Raw genomic sequence first — 24,930 nt, 5'->3', positions numbered from 1 at the left:
AAATAATGAAAAAAGTTTAAAAATATGCAATCAAAATTATTACTACTCATTTTCACTAATTTTGATATAAATGCATTTATAATAAATAATATAATCAATGCATTTTGAAAATTTTGTTTTTTTTCTGATACATTTTTGGTTCTGGGAAAAAAAATTGGCACATTTTTTTTTTACAGAGGGTGTTTACCTCCACTGTCTACTGGTCACCTGAATTGGAGTGACCAGTCTTCTGACACCAAGCCATAGCCATGTTCCTATACAAAAAGATCTTTTGGACATTGAAGAACATAAACTTTGACGAAAACATCCCACCTTTCAGTTTTGCAGATACATGAAAATGTGCCAAAAGTCAGAAGCAAAAGAAAGATTTCAGAAGCAAAAAAAGCATCACAAAAAAATCAGCAAATAGAAAAAAATAAAAGCAAATGCTGGCAAAATTAGTAATACCTTTTTATTAAAATCAGTGAGATGAGTAGTAATCTTTTTGAATGATTAAGTTTAAATCACATCATTTGTATCTGCAGTTTTGAATTTTGATTACTTCATTATTTTATTTGAAACTTTTGGCACAAAATGAACTCCATACAGAGCTCTCCATTGAAAGAAATAGGATGCAGCTCGGTGAACTTTCAAGTGGACATGTACCGTGAATAGAGCGCAAAATAGATATCAAAGGATCAGAACTGGGTTATTTTAGCCCATACCTGATCAATTATAACATGCCTGGATTGCCCCCCATCCTGATCCACTGAACACCATTAATTATAATTACTGGCTACTGTTGTCCTCTACTTTGCTGTACATTATATTAAATGACATTATGTGTGACATTTGTTGCTGTATTTGTTAGAGAACTGGATTAGATGCTTTCTTTGTTTCCCCTCCAGTATGGCCCGATACCAATACTGGGAGCCATCTCTACTAACAGTTATAGACAAAATTATTGATGGTATGTTTACCTCTCTTAACTGTCCCTGTCCTTTCAACATGATGCAGTGGAACAGACTTAAATGTAGCACTGTGATGCACACACTTGGACCCATCCCCTCTCTACCGCCCCCCAACACACACACACACACACACACACGCACACACACGCACACACACGCACACGTACACACACTTACCATCTGCAGTATATCAGTGGAGACCATCTGCATGCAGCACATGGCTGTAGCAAGAGCGCACACAATGGTGGAGATGACATTCAACGCACACACACTAAACAACAGCTCCTGCAGAGAGAGAGAGAGAGAGAGAGAGAGAGAGAGAGAGAGAGAGAGAGAGAGAGAGATAGTTAAGCAATACAGGATATTTTTTGCAGCAAAACTACAGTCTGAATTACGCTGTTATTGTTCAGTTGTGAAGATGTCAGCTGGCAAGGGGAGAATTATGGTGTATGTGAAGAGTGAGAGAAGAAAAGAAAGACAGAATGGTACAACAGAAAAGAGAGAAAAGAGGAGATGAGGATGAGATAGATTACAATACTGTCATTATGTTGTCTAAGTATGTTCATTACTTGTGACAGTAATGACATCAACGTGTATCAGATTTCTGACGTGCTTATCTGTGATCAGGTTTTGTTTTCCTTTGTAAATGAGTGTGATTATGTCTACAGTGATGATAGAAATTTAAATAATTTCCTGGATTTTACATGTATGGTCACTACACAGGTACTAAGAACAGATAATATGTAAAGTACTCTGCAAATGTCACAAACAAAAGACAAAGTTAAACAAAGTTAATTTTTCAGTGTTAAGAAAAAAGCAGAAAACATATTTAAAAGAAAATTACAGAAGCCTCCACAATGAAATATAAAATCAGCTTTTTTCAGCATGTATTTTTTATTACAGCTTCCATGCTTTTCAGGAGAGTTTTTCAAAGAAATCTGTAGGCGTATTTTTTTGCACCTTCAAAAGTCAGTCTTAGAAGTTGTCTGCATTTTCTGCTTCGTAATCTAAGTAATCCCAAACACATTCAGTAATTTTGCCGTCTCTGGTAGTTTGTTTGATTTTAAAATTTTCTTTTTTTTCTTTTTTCAGTAACAGCTTCTTGATAGCCACACATCCTTTCAGACTCATGGCGCCGTGTTGAAAGGATGGGCACCTGTGGATTTTTTTCAGTACTTTAAATACTGTTTATCTGATGGGGACAGTCTTGGTGCCCCATTTTCTCTGTATCTTATATAATTATGCAATTTAATTACCTTTATGTGTGTGTGTGTGTGTGTGTGTGTGTGTGTGTGTGTGCGCTAGGGCTGCACAAAACAGACAAAATACTATTATTGTGACTAAACTGCTATTAGGGCTGTCAAAGTTAACACATTAATAATGTGCTACCATGATAAACTATTAATGGCATTCATTTATTTATGTCCATTAATGCATTTTCCTAGTTTGGCCCTTTAAACCACTCTTGTGCGCTGTATGTTGCTATAATAGAATCCACGATTTTAGTCATCTCACACACATACAGCTTTTAATTGGTTTATAAAGCAAATATAAGCTCTTTTATATATTACAGCCTTCTGCTTAAAAACTCCAAAGGCCAATATTGTGATGACAATTGGTAACATATACTGTGCAGCCCTAGATTATGTCCCATTGGACCAGCAAATTTGGACGAGATGATGTCTAAGTTAATAGAAAAAAATGACCTAAAAGAATTTGCTTTGCTTGTAGTCATTTGTTTAACCTACTGTGCTGGTATATGAATGCAGTAAAAAAAAACAAAAAAATGAAAGAATCTGGTTATGAATATTAGAATGGATAACAATGACATCTTTTGTCTTTATCTTTCTTCTACATGCATTTTTTTTTTTTTAATTGTATTTGCTTATGCTCTCGCACTGTTTGTTCACCAAGCTGCTGTTATGCTCTCTCATCATTTTCTGCTGGAATTTGTATGGAATGTGTATCTTTTCTGATTGTGGTTGAACAGAATTAAACGGTTACATTCAACAAGTGATTAACAAGTAGTCATTATTACTGAACCCAACTAGAATGCCATTTTTCAGCAAGAGATGACTTTCCAAAAGGTCTAGATGTACATCAGCACAGGGGCACAAATAGAAGTACAGATACATAAACGGTGTTCACTGCTGTGATGCAACCAGATGAATCAGGCTTGAGGCAAAAATAAAAAAGAGAGGCTTTACTGTCAAGGGCTAGGGCGAAACTCGTGGTCGTGAAACAGGAAGGTCAAATCCGAAAAAATCCAAAGACAGAAAAGAAAAATCATTACAACCAGGCAACCAAATCCAAAGGGGCAGAGACAAGCAGACAATGTTGAAAATTTCCAGGCAGACAAAACAGTAACAAGAAGACCATCAGAAAAACGCTCAGTAGCTCTCACTCGAAGAAGCAATACCTCGCAAAGTAACTAGTCTAAAAGCCCAGGCTTTATACTCAATCTAACTAGACACATGACAGAACAGGTGTACAAGATTAGTATTCAGGAGAATGAGATCGATGATTGGAGCGCTGAGAAGAGTCATCGGTCATGTGATCCCCCACAGGGTTCTGGGAGATGCAGTTCGTGAGCGTCTCTGGGATGTGTGACAACTGCACGTGAATAGGTTATTCAATATTTCACTCTAATTTATTTTCAATCCCAACTGTGGGACAGTGAGAAGCAACAACTTGACGAGTAGTGCAGTGAAAAAATGAGCTGGTTTCAGTTTTATGCAAATTACAAGCAGCAGCTGCGTAGCCCTGACCAAAAGCAACTTTCCATTGTCCGTACCCTAAGACATTGTTCCATCTGGAACTCTTCATGCTTCTTGCAGCTGCCAACCCTGTTCTTTCTTGGATGCATGGTGCAGCTTATTTAGTGTGTTTATTATCTGCATTTATAGCCCAGTACAGTTTAAACAATAGCCTATTTGAGCATGAATGCATGTCACTAGATGCTGCTGTAAACAGACAAAAAATAAATAAGGAATATTTTAACTACACAAGTCTGTTATATAACACAGAAATATTTCATTCAAGAGGCCTGTTTACCAGAGCAGCCTACTTAAATTAGAAGAGAATTTATTTGAAGTCCATACATGACTGACAGGTTCATCCGTATCCTGTGTGATAGTCAGACATGCCCTCAAGCGCTGTGATATTCGTGCTGTGTGCAGTGGACACACACCTAAGGGTGGACTTGAGGGAGAACATGCTGGCTTGGATTACAATGATTCACATGTCAGATAACCCTGAGTAGCTAAGAACAGTTGGCATAGCACATCTAGGTACCCATGATGCTCATGATTTCGAGGCAAAATTACAGTCTGTGAAGTCTGATATGTCTTGCTAGCAAGTCATGTGACCAGGTGTGATGAGATGAATATAGTAGTCCAAAATGATTATTAGGAACTTCTACCCTAAACTTCCACTCACTGCTCAACCTACCTTATAGGTCTAATATATAGATGTACAATTTACATACTGAAGCTTGCCTGTTTGCACAGTTTGTCAGCCGACCCCTATTCCAGTGGTCAACAACTGTTCTTCTGGAGATCTATGTTTAGATATTTTCATAATGGCTCACCAGGGCCCCTTCGTGGCTCAGAACCCTGGGCGCATGCCCATAAAACCCACTGGATGACCCGGGCCTGTTGCACACAAACACTTTTTGGCCATTCTAGATTAAACTTCTCTGAAATTAGACCTAAACTTAAACTAAACTAAACTAAAACTTGGTTAGACTATGACTCGTATTCACACTCAGTAGCATATCTTGGAGTTCCAATGCCCGAGGAACAGTTCCAATTCTTTTTTTTTTCCCAGAAAGAAGATGCTACAGCTTGCCCTCTTGTTTTCTACTGGCTTTTACAAGATTTGAGAATTCACAGGGTTAAAGTTCAGCTAGATCAGGGGTGTCAAACTCAACAACTTAAAGGGCCATATTAAAAACGTCAGAAAATCTGTGAGCCGGCTGTGTTTTCATTTCTTTTTTACTTAACATTCTGCCATGAACAGGCTATTTTTTGTTCAAAGTATGCCAAAACTGCAACAGCAAAATAGGCATTGAATACTTATTCAAAAATAATTCTAAATAAAAATAAATTGTTTTAGGTAGTTTTTTAAAACTGCCTATTTGCTTGAACTAGACACCAGGCATCTTTTCTTTTTGTGTAACTGCTGGCCCATAGACTGTTGTTGGGGGAAGAAGGTCAGAACGCACACTCTGTTGCAGTGCATGCAGGGTACTGTAGTGCATCTCAGGGTGAAATGGGCTAAGAACAGAAAATTAAAATAATTTTGCGGGCTGAATAGGACTGTGTCACGGACCTGACTTGGCCCACGGGCCTTGTGTTTCACACATGGGACCTAGATGAACTCAAATTCCTTTTATATGTTCCTGCGTCCATCCATGAGAACTGGCTTTTTCACCAGGCAAATTTTACTTGTGTTCAGTGTGACTGAGGCTATGAAAGGAATCCTGCTCCTATCCAGTGGGAGTGCTTGCTTGTCTGTATTCTATCTAGACATTCTGATTGGACAATTTTCAACTGGACATTTCAACAAGATTTCAACCCTTTCGCTTGCAATCAAACCTTAACAATGAAATAAGTGCAATACTCCAAAAATAACTACAATAAGCATGATGATCATATGACAAAAAAATGAACTAAACACTACAGGTATTCATATTTTAAATCTGAGAGCCTCCTCTGAAGGCCTAGAAGGCCTTGAGTGTTCTCCACTGGTAGTTACTGAGTAACACATTTAATAACAGAATGATAAGCCTGCAGTTTAAAGGGTTAATAAGGCTGACATTTTCTTGAAGTATCTTCAGAGATACTGTTACAGCAAATAAAAGAAGCTATTGTCCCTGCCAAGGCGCCAGCAGTCCTCCAGCGCCTCATCTGACACGATAACACAGACATGTCACTTACTAGCTTTATGATGACGAATCTTTCAAGGTATCACACTTCTTAATGAGCACTTAAGGGAAAAACGAGCTGGTCATCATGACACACACCGCTGCCTTTTAATGGCCGATGAGCTTTAGAGAGCAGGTGTGGTAATGTGGGCTCTGAGTCATTATGCAGGCCCAAGCAGAGGCCATTACGGCACCTTCCCCTTACCTCCATACAATCTTTATAACTTCACACAACAATAGAAGAGACTTTGTATTTACAGTTCGTCCAGTGAAAATGTTATTTAACCGCATCACAGCACAAGCACTAGCACCTGACCTTTGAAACTGACCAATGATGAATAAGACAGAAGATGACAGACAAATTGTTTGACCTAAGTGACCATGAAAAGGCATAAAATTTTATGACGGTGATAATGTCATATAAGAGCCTCCTGTCACTGCTGTCATATTTAACAGCAGTATGCTGAGGAATCTGTCTGCTGACCCTGTCCAGCAGAGATCTGTGTGTGTTCTCCATGACATCAGGGTTTATAGATGATTGTATATAACTCGTACAATGAAGGACGCTCAGGCACAAGTTCTTCAACAAATACAGATACAGCATTTGCAGAACATGCAGTGGTCATAGCACACAAGCTGAAATCAGCAAGAAGCAACAATGACATTTGATTAGACAGTGTAACCTCAGAATGCATAAAGAAGGTTCAGCTGACCCAAGAAGGTGTGATTTTTGGAATTATTCTTGGAATTTTTGAAATTCAAAACATCATTTAATTGCTTATGTACTCGAAAATTTTTCTTTTTGTGGGAGAAATGTCATTTCCATATTTTTCCATTTATATATATATATATATATATATATATATATATATATATATATAAGCTAGTAAGTGACATGTCTGAGTTATCTTAAGTGCTCATTAAGAAGTCTGATACCTTGAAAGATTCGTCATCATAAAGCTAGTAAGTGACATGTCTGTGTTATATATATATATATATTTCACTCCTATTCCCTATATAATTTTGTCTCATCAAGGTATTTTTGAAACGTTTTGTTAATTAGAATATTTTATTCCTTTACATTCAATGGACTGAAATGGTTGTAATTATGTTTTTGTATTAATTTTGTATTAATTTTATATTTTTAAATGGGTCAGTTCATTTAATACGTGAGTCTGTCCTAATTTTTTTTTTTTCATGCAGTAGCCCAGCATATGTAATTGCAAAGAGGAGAGGCACTGGGTCTGTGTATCAGTGGTTCATTCATGTATTCAATTCATTGGAGAAGATCAAAACTGAATACACACGATTTTTTTTTTTGTTTTTCTATTTTTGGAGAGAAATAAAAGAATGAAAAACAAACTTTTGTAATGTTTTCACCTTAAAACTGACTATTTGATTAAATACAAAATTACATCCAGAAAACTGCTAATATTTCTTCTTTCTTCTGATGTTATAACTTCAGGAGTTCAGGTAGACAAAGGAAAGCAAAATGGCTCATGAACAGGTAGTGAGGGGAGATGAAGATGTGAGGGGATATGAAGAGGATGAAGTCTAGTACAAATCTCAGTTTAAATTCCAAATCAGGCATAAAATCATGGCCCTTCGTCAAGACCAAGGCCATTTTTGGTTCACCAGACTGTCCAGTGGGCTTGGGTGCATTGCAATGCCAAACTGTTGCCACAAAGTTGGAAGCACACAATCCTCTAGAATATCACTGTATGCTGCTGCATTAAGTTTTCACGGTAACACTTTCTATGAATGTCGCATTTGTAAGCATCTATAAACACATTTATAACATGTTATAATGTAAGGCATTATACATGTGGTTATAAATATTTATAAAAAAGAATTACACTGAATTACACTTTATAGCCATGTTTATTATACATTATGAATTGTTAATATAATGCTTTATAAATATTGTTAATAACATGTTATAATGTCAGTGCCAAAGAAGTCAGTCCCAGCTTGGAGAGCGTAAAGTAAAAACAAATACCAAGCTAACGGTGGTGTACATGGCTATAACGTATAATGCATTTTTATAAATATTTATAGCTATGATTATAATGTCTTATGAATGCATGTGTTTATAGATGCTTACAAAGGTGATATTCATAGAAAGTGTTAGCGTTTTCACTTCATCTGAGTGCTGTTACCCTTTGTACATCTAATTTTTGCCATCTTTTTAGCTTGGTAATGCAATCTCAAATGCCTTGTCAGGGAGTGTGAGAGGAGAGAGAAAAATTTTTTATTATCATGTTAAGGCCTTTACTGCATAATCACATGAAGGATAACTATGCAGTTATCCTTCACAGTTACATTTCAATGTAAACTACAAAAGAAAGCTACTTATAATGTGTCTAAATCTCTGTATAACTAAAATGTAAATATCACCAAATGGCAAATTAAAATGGTAAACCTGAATTTGAATTCTCATTGTGAGCCCAAAATTGCTAAATTTAATGTCAAACATAGGAATATATTGCAATTATACACATTTTTATTTTGATACTGATATGTGTCCATAACTGACAACACTTGGCAGTGAAAAGGAAGTAAATTATATTTCATGATCACTTTCAATACAAAGCCTAAAACTTAAGAAAATAGTCTGGATTGGTGATGACACAACCATACCACATCACAGACCCCATGTCACATTACTGGATTTGTGATGATACAACCAAACCACATCATAGCCCCTGTGGAGAGCAGTGACTTGTTGGGCAGGTGTGTGTGTGATAGCATTCAAACTGGCGAGGTCAAACAGGAGGCAAAGCTGTCGCTTCTGGCACCATCTCCTCTCCGTCCAAGCCATTAACATCAAACCACACAATTACTCCACACTCAACAGACCACACAGAATGACACCACAAGCTTCTGCCTCACTTAGCAGGCTACAAAGTTAGACGACTAATTAACTTCTCGGTTTCATTAATCTTTGCCTAAGATGTCTATAGTTGGGATAATGTTGTTTGTGGAGAGGGGTACCACTCAGTACTCCTTCAGTTTCTTAGTTTTTTTTAGTTTCTTTAAAAAATCACTTTTTGAACTTCACTGATTGCAATTATTTAACCAATCAAATACAGAGTACAATACACCTCCTGCCCTCCATGCTGCAGACTAGGGTTCAAGCCCCTGTCTGGGCCAGCACCCTATGCTATACCTATAGGAGTCCATGGGTAAAACTCCTAACACTATCTCTGCCTACCTCTGTTAAAAATGGTCAAATTGTAAGTTGCTCTGGATATGAGTGTCCACCAAATTCCATAAATGTAAAATGTAAATTATTAACAAAATAAACAGATGAGCCAAAACATTAAATAGATTAAGCAAATAACATTGAGCATCTCGTAACAATGGTGTGAGGTATATTAAGACAACAGTCAGTTCTCTTAGTTGACATGTTGGATGGGAGAAATGGGTGGAAGACCTGAGTAAATCGTAATGGCCAGATGACTGAGTCAGAGCATCTCTGAAACTGCAAGGCTTGCAGGCTGCTCCTCGTCAGCAGTGGTGAGTACCTATCAAACAGCGGTCTGAGCAGGGACAAACCATGAACCGGTGACAGGGTGTTGTGTACTCAAAGCTCACTGATGTGTGAGGACAACAAAGGCTGTTCTGTCTGAACTGTCAGAAAAGCTACTGTCGCACCAGTCGCAGGAATTTTTAATGAAGGTTATGGGAGGAATGTGTCACTACACAGACCGAACACAAATGACCTTGGAGGGATGGAAGAAGGTTGCCTTCTCCCATGAGTTCCGTTTTCTTTTACAGCATGTGGCGGCTGGATATGTTTGGATTGCAACATTTACCTGGGGAAATGATGGCACCAGGATGCACTGGAGGAAGAAGACAAGCCAGTGGAGGGAATGTGATGCTCTGGGCAATATTCTGCTGGGAAACTCTGGGTCCAGGCGTTCATGCAGATGTCAATTTGACATGTGCGACCTACCTAAACATCACTGCAGACCAGGAACACTCCTTCATGGTAAAGGTATTCCCTAATAGTAATGGCCTCTTTCAGCAGGATAATGGGAATGACGAACATGACGAAGAGTTGAAAATGTTTAATTAGCCTTCAAATTCCTCAGATCTCAATCCTATTAAGCATCTGTGGGATGTGCTGAAACAAGAAGTCTAATCCGAGGCTCCACCTGCCAACCCACAGTACAGGATCTTCTGCTAATGTCTTGATGCCAGATACATTGAGTCCATGCCTCGGGGGGTCAAAGCTGTTTTGGTGGACCAACAGTATATTAGGCCATAATGTTATGGCTCATTGGTGTATGTATGCAGTTAATAACACCATTTGACATACTTTGCTAGGGAGCTTTTATGCTTAAGCAGGCAGTTCATATACAGTCATATGCAAAAGGCAGGGAGCCACTGGTCAACTGACATGTTTTACTGATTTTCTATATGAAAATAAGTAAATACATCCTCTACGGAGAACACACTTCTGCACATTATAATGCACCAGTACTGTTTACTTGCTGTATATAAACAAAGCTGCTTTTTTATTTGAAAGCAACATGTCTACACCCCCCATTCAGAGCCTATAATGCCTTCACATGCCTATATCAGAGGTCTATAAAGTGGAATAATTTATAATATCAGTATGCACATTATCAGCCATCATAAACAACACAAACAATTTGAAACATGTTGAGTGTTGAAAGGCCTCACGTCCCGTGCCACCTCTCAGTGCCAAAAAGAAGCTGTCATCATTGTGAGCGTGGCTAAAGCGCTCAGACACCACGAAAGGAAAGCAAGCGTGAGTACTAATTAGGGCTGCATAACTAATGATCTCTGAGCCTCATCTGCATATTATTTCGCAGAGGCTGGCGACGAAACGCACAGAGACATTTCCAATAAGGCTGCAGCTCTTAAGAGCAGCGTGTAATTCCCACTCCACTAAATGGGCCATGCACTCGCTAAATGTCAAACCTAATACAGTCGGAAAATAGAGAAATCCCTGGTGGGGCGCATAAAGTGTGTGTGTGTGTGTGTGGGAACAGAGCCATGAAATAATTTCTCGTCACAGTCTTATTGCTATATATTCATGTAAAGTAATGCCATGATATTAAATAAGTAAATGCGGTACATACCACTAGCAAATATGCCCATGCAGCATATATATAGCAAATTGCTGTACTGCTATTAGCAATGATATCTGATTGACTTTACCTGTTCTGGTTTGTTTGCAGAAAAAGGCAGCGACAAGCTATACCTATAGTCCACATGCTTTACATATTAGCTCAGGGAACACATTACATGAATTATTTTACATATTACATATTGCAATCATTACTACTTAGGTAGTCACCTATACAAATAAAATACCCATATATCACAAACTTAACACTAAATCATTAAATTTACTTCATCCAAAATTTGTACATTTCTGCATGAAAAAATATATCAACACAATGTCTTTCACTTCACTAATTGTGTTGATGTAACAGATTTTATTCTTGTGCAAATTATGTACACATTTGAATCAAGCACTACTATTTCAATCTATATAATAAGTAACACTTTATTTGAAGGCCTACATAACATATTTGTAAGTCCTGAACAAGGTATTTGGTAACACTTTCTATGAATGTCACCTTTGTAAGTATCTATAAACACATTCATAACATGTTATAATGCATTCATAAGGCATTATAAACATGGCTATAAATATTTATAAAAATGCATTACACGTTATAGCCATGCTTATTATGCATTATGAATTGTTAACATAATACAAGTACTGTTCATAACAAATTATAAGAGCTCATAAGTTGTATTTGTCCGCTCTAAGTAAAGTGAAGCGTACTGTACTAAAGCCTCCTCCAGTGTTCAGAGTGAGGCTTCAAGTTGAAGTATTTACTGAAGGATTTACTGAAACAGTAAAACATACACAATAAAGCACATTACAGGCTTCAAATGTCAGAGTTTAAACTAGTGCTGCCATTAGTGTTTTACCCAATGTGGGAAGGTAATGTACACCACCGTTAGCTTGGTATTTGTCTTTACTTTGCAGTCTCCAAGCTGGGACTGACTTCTTTGACACTGGCAGTATAACATGTTATCAACACTACTTACAATGCATTATATTAACAATTCATAATATATAATAAACATGGCTATAAAGTGTAATCCAGTGTAATTCATTTTTATAAATGTTTATAATCATGTTTATAATGCCATATGAAGGTATTATAACATGTTATAAATGTGTTTATAGATGCTTACAAACATGACATTCATAGGAAGTGTTACCAGGTATTTAAATAGCAATACTTGGATATTTATGAACGTTCGCAAGATGTCATAAAATGTTTTTAGAAGTAAATAATATTCTTAAATAAAAGTGACAGACATTTGATCCATTTTATCACAGTTTGATGTCTAAATCCACAGGCATTAATATGGAGTTGGACCGCCCCTTTCCAGCTATAACAGCTTCCACTCTTCTGGGAAGTTTTCTACGAGATTTTGGAGCGTGTCTGTGGGAATTTCTGCACCTTCATTTGTGAGGTCAGACACTGATGTTGGCCTGGCTTGCAATCTCCATTCTAGTTCATCCCAATGGTGTTCGATGGGGTTGAGGTCAGGCTTCTGTGCGGGCCAGTCAAGTTCTTCCACACCAAACTCACCCGGCCGTGCCTTTGTCATGCTGGAACAGAAAAGGGTCTTCCCTAAACTGTTCCCGCAGAGTTAGAAGCAATTGTCCAAAATGTCTTGGTTTGCTGAAGCATTAAGATTTCCCTTCACTGGAACTAGGGGGTCTAGGTCAACCTCTGAATAACAACCCCATAGCATTATCCCTCCTCCACCAAACTTTACACTTGGCACAATGCAAGTAATGTTCTCCTGGCATTCACCAAACCCAGACTCGTCCATCAGACTGCCAGATAGAGAAGCATGATTCGTCACTCCACAGACTATAGTTAGAATGCTCCTGAGTCCAGTGGTGGTATGATTTACTATTATTATTTCACAATAATAGCACTTACAGTTGGCTGGGGCAGATCTAGCAGGACAGAAATTTCACAAACTGACTTGTGGCAGAGGCGGCATCCTATGACAGTGCATCATCAATACGACTCATTCTACTGCCAGTGTTTGTCTACCGAGACTGCAAGGTTATGTGATTAATTTAATCCACCTGTTAGCAATGGGTGAATGGGTGAATCCACACTTGGTGACTATGTCATTATGGAATTGGGTGAACTGTATTGAACATCTGTGGGGCAGTGAACAATCTGACACACTGCTGTTGCACAGAAGCTTACAATGAGACAAATATAGACATATGCTTTTTATGCATTTATAATTTTCAGAATGCATCAGTCATCCACATAAGCTAGTTATGCCAGTGCCTATGGGGTAAGCTGTAACTTTAGCACTTTGGTGTTACAGCCTGGACTACTTTTTGAATTAAGCACAGTACAGACGAGCCAATCAGAACAGAGATAAGCGTTTACATATATTGGTTTTAAAGGTGCATGTAAAAATAAATTGTAATAGTTTTTGTTTCAGAAAACCACACAAATGTCACAAAAGCATGTCTCAGGGAGAGAAAAATAGGTAAAAAAATAAGATAATGTGCTGTGTAATACAAACTTAACATCAGATATCGTAATACCATGACAAATTTGGAAAATAATCTGAGTTTTATCAGTATTGCCCAGCACTAATTCTGTTCTACCACATAACCACACAGATGCCAGACTCCTAGAGATGTATAACAGTGGAACTCCCCTCCAACTGCATTACCATAGACCCCTAACCTCAAACAGCACATGGGACTCGAACCTGAATCCTGTCTGTACATTGCTCATCTACGTTTCTAAACAACTTCAGCTGAATATTTCACAAATTGCAGGTTCTCTAAACAAGGTTATCTTTTTATTTGTAGCAAAGATGTGTAGATTGCTTGTAAGAAATTAATCTTGCTGAAATCTTTTAAAAAAACATTTAGCAAAGCATAAAGGTTAGATTGAGCCCCCTAGACCAAGGTTATAAACATACTCTAGATCTAGGTATTTGGGCAGAAATTACTTCACAACAATGCTACTGTTGTAACCATTGGTTTGTGCTTTGGGAAATATATTCTATTATATTATATTATATTATATAAGAATTGCCCATTAGGCTGAATGGGATTTTAGTCAAAGTTCTGTAAAACTTGTCCAACCTCACAACAGTAGCTAAGAAAGAACATACAGGCGAAGCACAGACAGTCCAATTATACACCTACACAGTGAATCACTTAGCGGACCTGTATACTGGTGTGCAAAATCAGAGACTATGCTTCGTTTATTTATCTTTCAGACAAACAGACATTAAGTAAAAGTTATTCATTTTTCAGTGTCTGAAAAAAGGCTGAAAACATAAGTAACAGTACATATTTAACAAAATTACATAGAAGCTTCAACGATGAAGTATTACATCAGTCCTCTTAGTATTAAGTCTGTTCTCATTTACCTTAACTACAGATTCATTAGACTTTCAGTTTTTCAAATAAATCTGCAGGAATATTTTCTCTAATTCAGTCTTAGGCCCAATTCCATTTCTTATTTTTACCCCTACCTCTTGTTTTCAAGTGTCACCTTGCCCCTTGGAACTGAGTTCCACCAGGGGGTGGTGGTTGAAAGCTTCCACTATGAAATGGCATAACCCTCAAATAAAAAAGAACATTACTTCATTAACAGGCTACTAGTGCTGCTCTGTAGGTGACCCTGCCAGTCTGCAGTGATAGCAGAGGAGGGTGAAGTTAGGCAACCTCGCCGCTGGTCTTTAGTTAAATTTAGGGCATCATATGCCTTCAGAGAGGGGCGGAAGCAACATTTATTTATTATCACCCACCCCTAATTCTTTGGTGATATTAAGTTGAAGTCAGCTATTCACCAGCTTCTCATTTGAATTTTCCCGTTCCACCTTCAATGGAGCAGCACTTACATTCTGGCTCTTCAGGCATCAGTATTGCTGGACTATTTAAGGTGGAACGGGAAATTTAGCTAGCTAGTTACTGAGACATTAGCATAGTATTAGTGATTTTTAGGCTTGTTATGAAGAAAAGGGCCATAATACATTAAACTGATGTTTGGAGTGAGCCTCTAAAAAAACCACCATTTGGAGGGCCATGAAGCCCTAACACTTCACCCTACCCCTCTATCTCAACAAAACTCAAGACACCCCACCCCTAGACGTGAACGCGCCAGACGGAGGACTAAAGGCTAAGTGGTAGGGGTGAGGGGTGAAATGGGATTGGGCCTTAAAGGTGCTTTATTTGCTTCTCTTGATTCAAGTAATCTCAAAAACATTTAGTGATATTGATGTCTGGACTCTGGGTCGGTCTATTGCACTGAGAACACCAGCAGCTTCTTCGTTTGATTTGTGAATGTTTTTCGTCTATTTTCTTTTCACTGTCTTCTTGACAGCTACACATTCTTTCAGACTCATAGTGTTGAGTTGTCTCCTCACAGTGGAAGAATGGACAGAATAACCTGTGGATTTTTTTCAGATCTGAAGTAACAGTGGAGCTTGATTTTCTCCTCTCTCTCAAAGATGAAAGCTTTAAGTACTGTTTATCTGATGGGGACAGTTTTGGTGGTCTACCAGGTCTTTCATGATTAATCTTCAAATAATTTTTTGAACTTCTTCTTTGACCTTCTCCTTCCTTATGCAAGTGGATTATATCATATATCTAATCTCCTCAGAAATCTCTCCTGAAATGAACAACTTGTACTTAAAAGCTGTTTTGACTGGAAATTAAATAAACAAGTTGATTCATGACTTTTGCACAGTATTGCACGTGTGTGTATGTCTCTATATGTTTTAGATGTAATCCTATGAGAGGGCCTGTAATTTGTTTACTGCTGTAGTGTGAATTTGTGTATTGCCGAATGGTTGAATACCTACATCTGTCTCACAGATGTGCTAGCGGAGAATATTTCTCCTCAGAGACATTCAGCACTTGCATATTAACATGGTAAGTCATGCTGAAGTCATGTTGATGCTGCAGCACCAGCTTTAAGGAAAATGTTAAAAGTGTATATGTGCTCTCCGTCTCACCCCTGAGCCGACTCGCCTGCAGCCAATTAGGGGTCAGGAGAGTGCATGGCCTGTGTTACAGCTCATGTGCTGTGATAAGCCACAAAAACATTAACTCCTCTCTGACTTTTTCCTTACTGATTGCTAAATGTGTGGCTAAAGGCGAAACCATGAGGAGAGGGCATTAATATCCGTGCATGATCAAGCAGCTAGAGCAACTGTGCGTAAAATTAATATTGTATTTCACCCCTGAGGGACCGTACAGTGTATGTGAGGGGTGTGCAGTATTTAGAAATGTAGATGAGCAATGTACAGACAGGATTCAGGTTCGAGTCCCATGTGCTGTTTGAGGTTAGGGGTCTATGGTAATGCAGCTGGAGGGGAGTTCCACTGTTATACATCTCTAGGAAGTCTGGCATCTGTGTGGTTATGTAGTAGAACAGAATTAGTGCTGGGCAATACTGATAAAACTCACATTATTTTCCAAATTTGTCATGGTATCATGATATTTGATGTTAAGTTTGTATTACACAGCACATTATCTTATTTTTCTCTCCCTGAGACATGCTTTTGTGACATTTGTGTGGTTTTCTGAAACAAAAACTATTACAATTCATTTTTACATGCACCTTTAAAACCGATATATGTAAACGCTTATCTCTGTTCCGATTGGCTCGTCTGTACTGTGCATAATTCAAAAAGCAGTCCATGCTGAAACACTCCTTATAACTTCAGGATGAATGGCTGAGGCTAAACTGCTGTAGGTTGAATAGGCGGAGTTGTATGCGTGACATCAACATTAGTTTCCATGAAGCTTTAACAGTGTTTACATACCACATTGCATCATTCTTTTGTCAAAAAAGAGTCCTGGCCCTAACCCTGGTCCAAATCCTAACCCTAACTCACCACTGTTTAGAATCAACTGAGTTTCAACAGATAGTCTGAATATCTATAGATAATCTATAAGGGACCATGGTGGACTATCCAAATAAACCAGAATAGTTTTCCCACAGTTTGGGATATATTAAGTTAATGAATCTTATCTTCTTTTGTACTAGCACTCTATGCTAAAATAATCTTACAAGCCTGAAGATAAAGCCACAGAAGAACATCACAGAACATTTACAGAAAGTTTAGTCATGCAAAGTTATTAGTAACGTGAAGTTATTAATGTAATGTAAAAATGCTATACCAAAGATAAAAGACCTGTCCTAGGACCATTCATCCAGCCTAAAAACATTGAGGAATCTTTTGAGGACAGCACACAAAGTAGCACTTAAAAAGCCAAAACCAACCTGCTTGCTGTCAGATTTGCTAGGATAAAACTTATCTACACTATGAGCATATTAATAAAACCTAAGCTAAGTAATGCAAAAGGTGTGACCCGGTAAATAACCTGTTCATAACATCACTGTGATGGTGATTAATGCACCAGTGTCTCTTAAAGCTGTGGTATTTTCACTGGTGTGCTAGGCAAGAGCCAATCAACATCGACATGTAAATGAGGTCATACATATTAAAGACCCATGCCAAGTGAAGCTCCTGTTGGCTATCAAAATGGACATGATGAAAGAAACAAAACAGAAACAAAGGAAACCAAAATTCTCAGAAACAGAGCTACAACTTTTAAGCGAAGAAGTGCTGACAAATAATAGCAAATTGTTTGGTAAAGATGCAGCAAAAATTTAACAACAGAAAAAGATATGGGAGATGATTATACTAAAACATAAGTAAAAGGTAGCAAATGTAACATGAATGCAAAAACGGGACAGGATGAAAAAGCGGCTAGTTCAACCTAATTCAACTTTTAATTGTAGCAATGATATTTTAGGATGTAAGATTTCATTTCTCATTGGTAAGAATTCTAACCTTTTTTCAACTGTATTATAATTGCAGTAACAAATACTATCATGAATTAAAGCTTTACATTTAAAATTCAGCATTTTTTCCAAACAATTCAAAATTAAATTGACATGCAAAATTCTAATTACCATTTTAGCCTTTATGTCCTATTTTTTTTATCTAAGGAATTCAATTTGCACATGAACATTAAAATTCCACTAGTGATAAATTAGCAAAAATTAAGTTTTGACTTGTAAGAAGTGAATTTTAGCTAGTAACAATGTCATTGTCACATGTGTACATTAAACTTCTCTGTAAAGTCCATGGTAAATTGAAAAATAAAAATAAAAGCTGAAACTGCTTACCCTAAAATTAGAATCTCAACATGTCAAATAACTCTTCACTTATTCAGATTACAAGCTAAACCTACTCCATACACTGAAAACACTGAATTTGCAGCAGGAAGAAGAGGCTGTTTTAAGTACAGTGTCAGTTAGAAGTGTGAGAGGAAGTGTGTTAATTAGTTCTCTTCCTCTGTAACACCTACATTTGCATTTCTTACAGTACAAGTTTGAGGCAATCTGAAATCCTGCTCATGCAAGTCCTCTTCCTCGAGTTCTACTTCAATAGCAGTTAGAAGGTTTGTCATGCTGCTCAGTCCAAACAGATTAGAATGTGTTTTTAAATGCACAGCTGAGCGTGTGTTTGTGCAAGTTGTTTATTACTTGCTTATGTGACCAAACATGTTTGTAAACACTGTAGAACATATAATTTAACCCACATTGGCTTCTTACTGGGGGAAATTACCACCAGAGTGTTTCAGGTTTTGTGTCATGCAAGATTGTGTGGTATTATGAATTGTTACCATCACACATAAATGAAAGAAAAACATGGCAAAGCATAACATCGCACAAACAGTTTATGAGTGGGTAAAGGTGTCACCGCCCCGCTATCAGCTCTGGTGCTGTGTATTATGAATCTGGCTCAATATGTCAAGTTTGTAGACACCTGCTCACTCATCCTCTGTTGTGTGATGACGTCAGGACAGACGTTTTTCTGTTGTACGGCTATTTGTTTCCAAGTTCCAAAGAATTTAGTTTCATCATTCCTTTTATCCTCTGCATGCTTTATCTGAGCAAGAGATTTAAAAGCCTGCTGCTTTAGAAAGATCTGTAATAAACAGTGAAGAATATCCGGCTCATGCTGTGTACAAAAGGAAAGTTGCCCAAACCCAAATCAATTGCGATACAGGGAATTTTCCATTATATATGTGGCTGAAATTGATTGAAGAATTGCCTCTGACAAGGCTGTAATACTTTTGGCTTTTTGGATTACTGGATTTTTGAGCACTGCAGCGTTACTTGTGTTAAACTAATAAATAGCATCCATAATGAAACAGAGCTTCAGAATAAGGCATTAATATTGCAGAGAAAAGATTAGTTCCAATTCAATACACTGAATTAGAAATGAAACAAAGATTATGAGGTTAACCCTGTGTTACTTACTGTTAATGTCTCAGCCACACATGCACGGACACAAAGCATTCAGATGCACTGACCATGCAACTTGTCTGGTACATTATTTAAATCATAAAATTGTTAAACAGATTGGCCAAAATTGGCCAACTGCATGTCAGGATTGAATATCATCTGATTCCGATCATTGCCAACTCCGATTATGCCATTGTCTAGTTACTTGTGGACTGTACGTTAAGCTAGTTAAGTGTTAATAGATGTGTTACAACCTCTAGTATGATAAGGGAACTGGACATAATGAGAAGTTATAAGCTTCTTTGCTTTCCTTCAGAGTTATTTTAAATGCACCATTCTAGAGAAACTTGGACCCAATCCCATCTCACCATTTCTTCATAACCAGCAATAAAAATTGCTAGTAGTATGCTGATGTCTTGGTAGCTAGCTAGCTAAAATTCTCGTGCCACCTTAAATGTGGAATGATTTTAATGTGTTTAAGGTGGAACAGGAAAATTCAAACAAGAAGCTGCTGAATAGCTGACTTCAGCTTCATATCACTAAAGAATGAAGGGGTGGGTGATAATAAATCATTTTTATTCTTGCCTCTTTAAAGGCATATAATTCCCTAAATTTAACTAAACTTTACCCTCCTCTGCTGTCACTGCAGACTGGCAGGGTCGCCTATAGAACACCATTAGCAGCCTGTTAATGAAGTAATGTTCTTCTTTATTTGAGGGTTGTTCCATTTCATAGGAAGATTTCAACCATTACCCCTTGTAACTTAATTTCCATGGGGCAAGGTGACACTCCAAAACAAGGGGTAGGGGTAAACATGAGAAATAGGATTGGGTCTTAGTCAGTGGTGGTGAGAGGAACCAGGGGTCTCATTAATTAACCGTGCGTATGCAAAATACTGCAGGTTCTGCTTGTAGGAAGTATGTTAGAGTATGCACAAATTCACTTAGCTCTAACTAAATTGTCAACTGTAAATATACTGGAATTGAAATGATCAAATGTTTATTCAATCATTTTTGCATGTTCAGACTGAATTCTTACTATTCAATGATAAATGGAAAGTTGCATTTTTTCACATTTAAACTACAGTTTTACAGGCAACACTTCAGTTCAGCTTTTTATTTGCTTCATAGGCTACTGGTGACTTTTACAGGGAAGTTGTTTACCATGTATAGCAATTTCAGGGTGTTTCTTTATGTGAATAAGCCCAGCTGTCAATGCTCTGCACAAGTAGAACATTGTAGGATTTATCATTGTTCACTGCATACAAATACCTATTTTCTAGTGCATACAGCCGATTTTTGCAAACAGATATAGAACACTTTCTACGCACACTTCGATAAACGGTTACACAAAATGGTTTAAAAATATGTCTGATGGCTAAGACATTATTTTATGATTTAGGAGAGGTGCATGCAGGGTGTTCTAAGGCAAAAAGTAGTTTGTTTTCAAATTTACTGCTATTTTTACATCATCAACATTACATATAAAACTCAGCAGACGTGTAGGTTCACTGGGTGGTTTTGGATAGGAAATAAAATGACTACATTTGCACTGTAGACATCGTGACCACCACCATAAAGAAATCAGAATGACTTTCACATCTCAACCACTGAATTCTGCACAAATGTTTAACCCCTTAAATGGCCAGGGCCTGCCTGTGGGCCCAAGTGTTTTATTACACACTCCTATGACCTTAGAATAGCTCAACCAGTTTGCATTGAAGTCTGTGTAGTTACTGAATAATAAGCCTTAGTGTGTGACAAGCCTGGGATTTTAAGGGGTTAAAAAAGGGTGAAATTCCCCTTTATCAACTGTGATAATGTTTCGTTAATGTATATCATACTTACACCCAACCCCCACAACACATTCTATTTCTTTCAGTTTTCTGTCTCTTGTGCCTTTTTCCTCTCAAGATTAGAGAATATCTCAGAGAAAATGACATTCAGCACTTTTCCTGCTTCACATCTGCCTTTTATTTCTTTATTTTTCTCTCATGTTTCTCTCAGCCGAGTCCAGCCTAGTCCCCACTGTTGTAAGTCTCTCCATCGCCGCATGACACTAGCACAAACATGGAGGTTAAAGGTCAGCACATGCTTCCACAGAGGCGAACAAAGCCTGCCACTGCATTTTTATGAGCTAGTGCCTTTGTGACACCACCATCACCACAGGCCTGGGTTTTGTCTAACACTCTGTTAGTACTGGGTGATATATAATCAATACTGATATAACAGCATATTCATTTTTCATTTTAATCAGTACTGGACACTATATGTCCAAAAGTCTGCAGCTTGTGCACCAGTTGCTGGCACAGGCATTACATTGTGTACACAGAGGTTGTATTATCTACATAGAAAAGCAATGATAATAGAATGGGATGCTCTGGGACAGCCACCCATGAGCCTTGGGATGATTTGGAGTGGTCCAGAACTTCCTCTTTTCTTTTGTATGTAGATCATCTTATATGTAATCTTTCTAGAAATATCTCCTGAAAAGTGAGTCTTGTACTAAATTTCCATTTTGCATGTAAATTAAATAAACAAATGGTGTTTGCACAGTATTGTATTCCGAATAAGTTTTCCATGCAAAAATCTGTCACATCTGTGCTTGAATTATGGGACAATCAGAGGAGCTTAGCTCCCCTGAAAGAGACTTATACTCTCTTGAAAACAATAATATCCAAACCATTATTTCACTTACAACAGTAAACACTCACCAAGCGCTTAATAAGGAACACTATACTAATAGTGGGTAGGGCCCCCTTTTGCTCTCAAAACAGCCTCATTTCTTTGTAGATTCCACAAGATGTTGGAAACATTCCTTTGAGATTCTGGTCCATGTTGACATGATTGCATCAGGTGCACTTTCAGGCTGTGGTTCTTCTGTTCTACCACATCCGTAAGGTGTTCTATTGGATTCAGATCCAGTGACTGGAAATGCCACTGAAGAACACTGAACTCATTGTCATGTTCATGAATCCAGTTTGAGAGGACTTTTGCTTTGTGACATGGTGCATTATCATGCTGGAAGCAGCCATTAGAAGATGGGTGAGTTGTGGTCATAAAGGGTCAGCAACAATACTCAAATAGGCTGTGGCATTCAAGCCATGATTGTTTGGTATTAATGGGCCCAAAGTTTGCCAAAAAGCATTCCTGACACCATTACACCACCTTTACCAGCCTGGACTGTTGACACAAGGCAGCATGTATTCACGCTGTTGGTGCTAAAATCTGACCCTACATCTGTGTGCCTCAGCAGAATCAAGATTTATTAGACCAGGCTACATTTTTTAGTCTTCAGCTGCCCAGTCTTGGTGAGTGTCTGCCCACTGCAGCCTCAACTTTCTGTTCTTGGCTGACAGTGGTCTACTGTTGTTGTAGCCCATCCGCCTCAAGATTTGTCGTGTTGTGTATTCTGAGATGCTTTTCTGCTTACCACAATTGTACAAAGTGTTTATCTGAGTTGCCACAGTTTTTCTATCATCTTGAACCAGTCTAGCCATTCTCCAAAGACCTCTCTCATCAATAGGGCATTTCTGTCTGCAGAACAGCCTCTCACTGGTTGTTTTTTCTTTATTGCACAATTCTGAGTAAACTCTAGAGACTGTTTCGCATGCAAATCCCAGGAGATCAGCAGTTAAAGAAACCAGCTCATCTGGCACCAACAACCATGCCACAGTCAAAATCACAGAGATCACATTTTTTCCTCACTCTGACGTGAACATTACCTGAAGCTGCTGGCCTGTATCTGCATGATTTTATGCACTGTGCTGCTGCCAGATGATTGGCTGATTAGATAACTGCATGAATGAGTAGGGGTACATGTGTTCCCAATAAAGTGTTTAGTTTACTTTTACTTCTACATGAGTGCAATTCAAACACACACACACACACACACACACACACACACACACACACACACACACACATATTACTACTACTAAAAGTTTCTGAGCCTAACCCTAACCTTAACCTTGACACTGTAGGTTATAAAGTTAGAAGGTTTCCAAAAAAATCTGGACATTTCTGTCTTGGAAACCAACCCCAATCCTAAAAACACTGAGACAGTATGTGAAATGCTATTAAAAACAAAAAGCAGTGATAAGTCAGTTTGACCTGTAATTACTTGAAAGGAGCTTTTGAACTTTATGCTGGTAACAGTCTGGATGGTCACTTCCTTCTTTGGCCTGGAGAACATGACATCCATTATTTCCATAAACAATCTGAAAGGTTGACTCGTCTGACCACAGTACACGTTTCCACTGTGCATCAGTTAATTTCAGATGAGCTTGAGTTCAAATAAGTCAGTTAATGAACTGCCATCTGAGGGGTCGAAGGTCAGGGGCATTCAGTTGTAGTTTTCAGCCTTGCCCTTTACGCACAGAGATTTCTCAGGATTCCCTGAATCTTTTGATGATATTATGCACTGTAGAGGGTGAAATACCTACTTTGCAGTTACTCATTGATGAACAATGGGCCTCATAATTTAACATTGTTGTTAAATTTGTTCTTGAGAAAGGTCCTAAGAAAAGGTCTATGTCAGATTTATGATGTATTCTTAAACCACAGAATCGATTGCACCTTTGTGCTCTTGAGTGTATGTAGATTCTGTTCTTACCTAAAGATAAATCTCAAATAAGAAAACACTGGTAAATGTCAGAATGTTTATGAAAACTGCATATGTGGGTTTTAAGAAGAAAGTTCATAAGAACGACTGGTAAATGAGGCCCGTTGTTTATAAATTGCTGAATTATTCACTGATGCATTTTTTTGGCAAAGTGGCACATTTTATAAAGTCTCTAGTCACATATCGCCCCGCCCCAACTTTTTTTGGAATGTGTTGTAGGCATTAGTTTCAAAATAAGTGCATATTTACAAAAAAGTTGACAAACAAAAGTTGATGAAGTAAAACATTAAAATCTCATATTTCTACTATTTTAGTTTAAATACAGTTCAGAGTGGATTTAGAAATCACTGCTTTCTGTTCTACACATATAAACAGACATTCACAAATATATACACTCCTTGTCTCTCACTCTCTCTCTCACTCTCTTTCTCTCTCTTTCTCTCTCTTTCTCTATCTCTCATACACACCTTCAAACGCAGGCGGATGGTGTTGCAGTCCCTCAGTGGGTTCAGCTTGAGCGTCTCTCCCAGGTTGTTGCAGCTGGAGCTCTGGTGCTGAAGCTCGCAGCAAACACACACGCCATCACTGTCGAACTTTATCTGTCAGAGAGACAGAAAACACACAGGCACGCACCATCACTGTCAGAGTTATCCACAGAGGCGACACAAAAACAACTCGCACATCAGTCGCTATCCATCACCTAACTCACCTGCACGAGCACTTTGACTGCGTCTAAAAATGGACAAATGCTTCTGAGGGTTCAGCACAAGGCCAAACAAACGCTGCGTGTGCAGCAGTTACAGTGTGCAGAACAAGGTGCCTCTGTTTGACCCAGATTATATAAAAGCTACGCGTGAACTCTGCGAGCGCGGGTTAATTGAGCTGAGGAAACTACTCCATTAATACTGCAGTCGGGCTGGAGACTCTCTGAGGACAAAGAGAGCAGGAGAATGAAACTGAAAGGATGAGAGACACTGAGAGAGGGAGAGAGAGAGAGAGAGAGAGAGAGAGAGAGAGAGAAAGAGAGAGAGAGAGAGATGGA

The 24,930-nt window shown here is 38.1% G+C and overlaps 1 protein-coding gene across 1 annotated transcript in view; it reads right to left on the bottom strand.

The window, feature by feature from the left end:
- fam189a1 (family with sequence similarity 189 member A1) overlaps positions 1–24,930 on the bottom strand; it is a 260,106-nt gene that overhangs the window by 37,341 nt on the left and 197,835 nt on the right. The window contains exons 4-5 of the mRNA XM_036584533.1: positions 24,356–24,487; positions 1,128–1,235 (exon numbers count right to left, since the gene is read on the bottom strand). Coding sequence (XP_036440426.1) covers positions 1,128–1,235; positions 24,356–24,487 — 240 coding nt within the window. The remainder of the gene's footprint in view (positions 1–1,127; positions 1,236–24,355; positions 24,488–24,930) is intronic.

The sequence above is a fragment of the Colossoma macropomum genome, unplaced genomic scaffold (assembly GCF_904425465.1).
Source record: "Colossoma macropomum unplaced genomic scaffold, Colossoma_macropomum, whole genome shotgun sequence".
NCBI lineage: Eukaryota > Metazoa > Chordata > Actinopteri > Characiformes > Serrasalmidae > Colossoma > Colossoma macropomum.
Note: the sequence above shows the minus strand (reverse complement) of the source record. Positions and strands in the feature narration are given on the sequence as shown.